General features: G+C 67.6%; 1 protein-coding gene across 1 annotated transcript; it reads left to right on the plus strand.

Moving 5' to 3' along the window:
- The first annotated feature begins 6 nt into the window (after positions 1-6).
- On the plus strand, positions 7-350 carry LOC113979685 (RNA polymerase II-associated factor 1 homolog). The gene is made up of 2 exons (XM_027706997.1): positions 7-114; positions 195-350. Exons 1-2 carry the CDS (start codon positions 11-13, stop codon positions 313-315), a joined length of 225 nt encoding a protein of 74 aa, XP_027562798.1. The 5' UTR covers positions 7-10; the 3' UTR covers positions 316-350.
- The last annotated feature ends 61 nt before the right edge of the window (positions 351-411 follow it).

The raw sequence follows: 411 nt of genomic DNA on the forward strand, positions 1-411 counted from the left end.
CCCCCCCCAGATGTGGATCAACCCCTGTGCCCAAGTGATCTTCGACTCGGACCCGGCGCCCAAGGACACGTCGGGGGCCGCGGCCCTGGAGATGATGTCCCAGGCCATGATCAGGTGCTGGGGGGGTCCCTGAGCGCCCCCTGAGCCCCCCCCCCGGGCCCCCCCGAGCCCCCCTGACCCCCCTTGCCCCCCAGGGGGATGATGGATGAGGAGGGGAACCAGTTCGTGGCCTATTTCCTGCCCGTGGAGGAGACGCTGAGGAAGAGGAAGAGGGACCAGGAGGAGGACGTGGATTACGCCCCTGAGGACGTGTAAGGGGGGCCCCAAAAACCTGATGGGGGGGTTCAAAACCTGGGTGGGGTGTCCCCTGAACCGGGGGAGGGGCCCAGGAAACCAGGGGGGCCCTTTTAT

The sequence above is a fragment of the Neopelma chrysocephalum genome, unplaced genomic scaffold, assembly GCF_003984885.1.
Source record: "Neopelma chrysocephalum unplaced genomic scaffold, ASM398488v2 Primary Assembly neopelma1_87433, whole genome shotgun sequence".
NCBI lineage: Eukaryota > Metazoa > Chordata > Aves > Passeriformes > Pipridae > Neopelma > Neopelma chrysocephalum.

What these genes read in the sequence shown, in the direction of transcription:
- LOC113979685 (XM_027706997.1), top strand. Translation starts at nt 11, where the DNA reads ATGTGGATCAACCCCTGTGCCCAAGTGATCTTCGACTCGGACCCGGCG. An exon ending in ATGTCCCAGGCCATGATCAG is followed by an intron (nt 115 to 194) that starts GTGCTGGGGGGG and finishes CTTGCCCCCCAG; the next exon opens with GGGGATGATGGATGAGGAGG.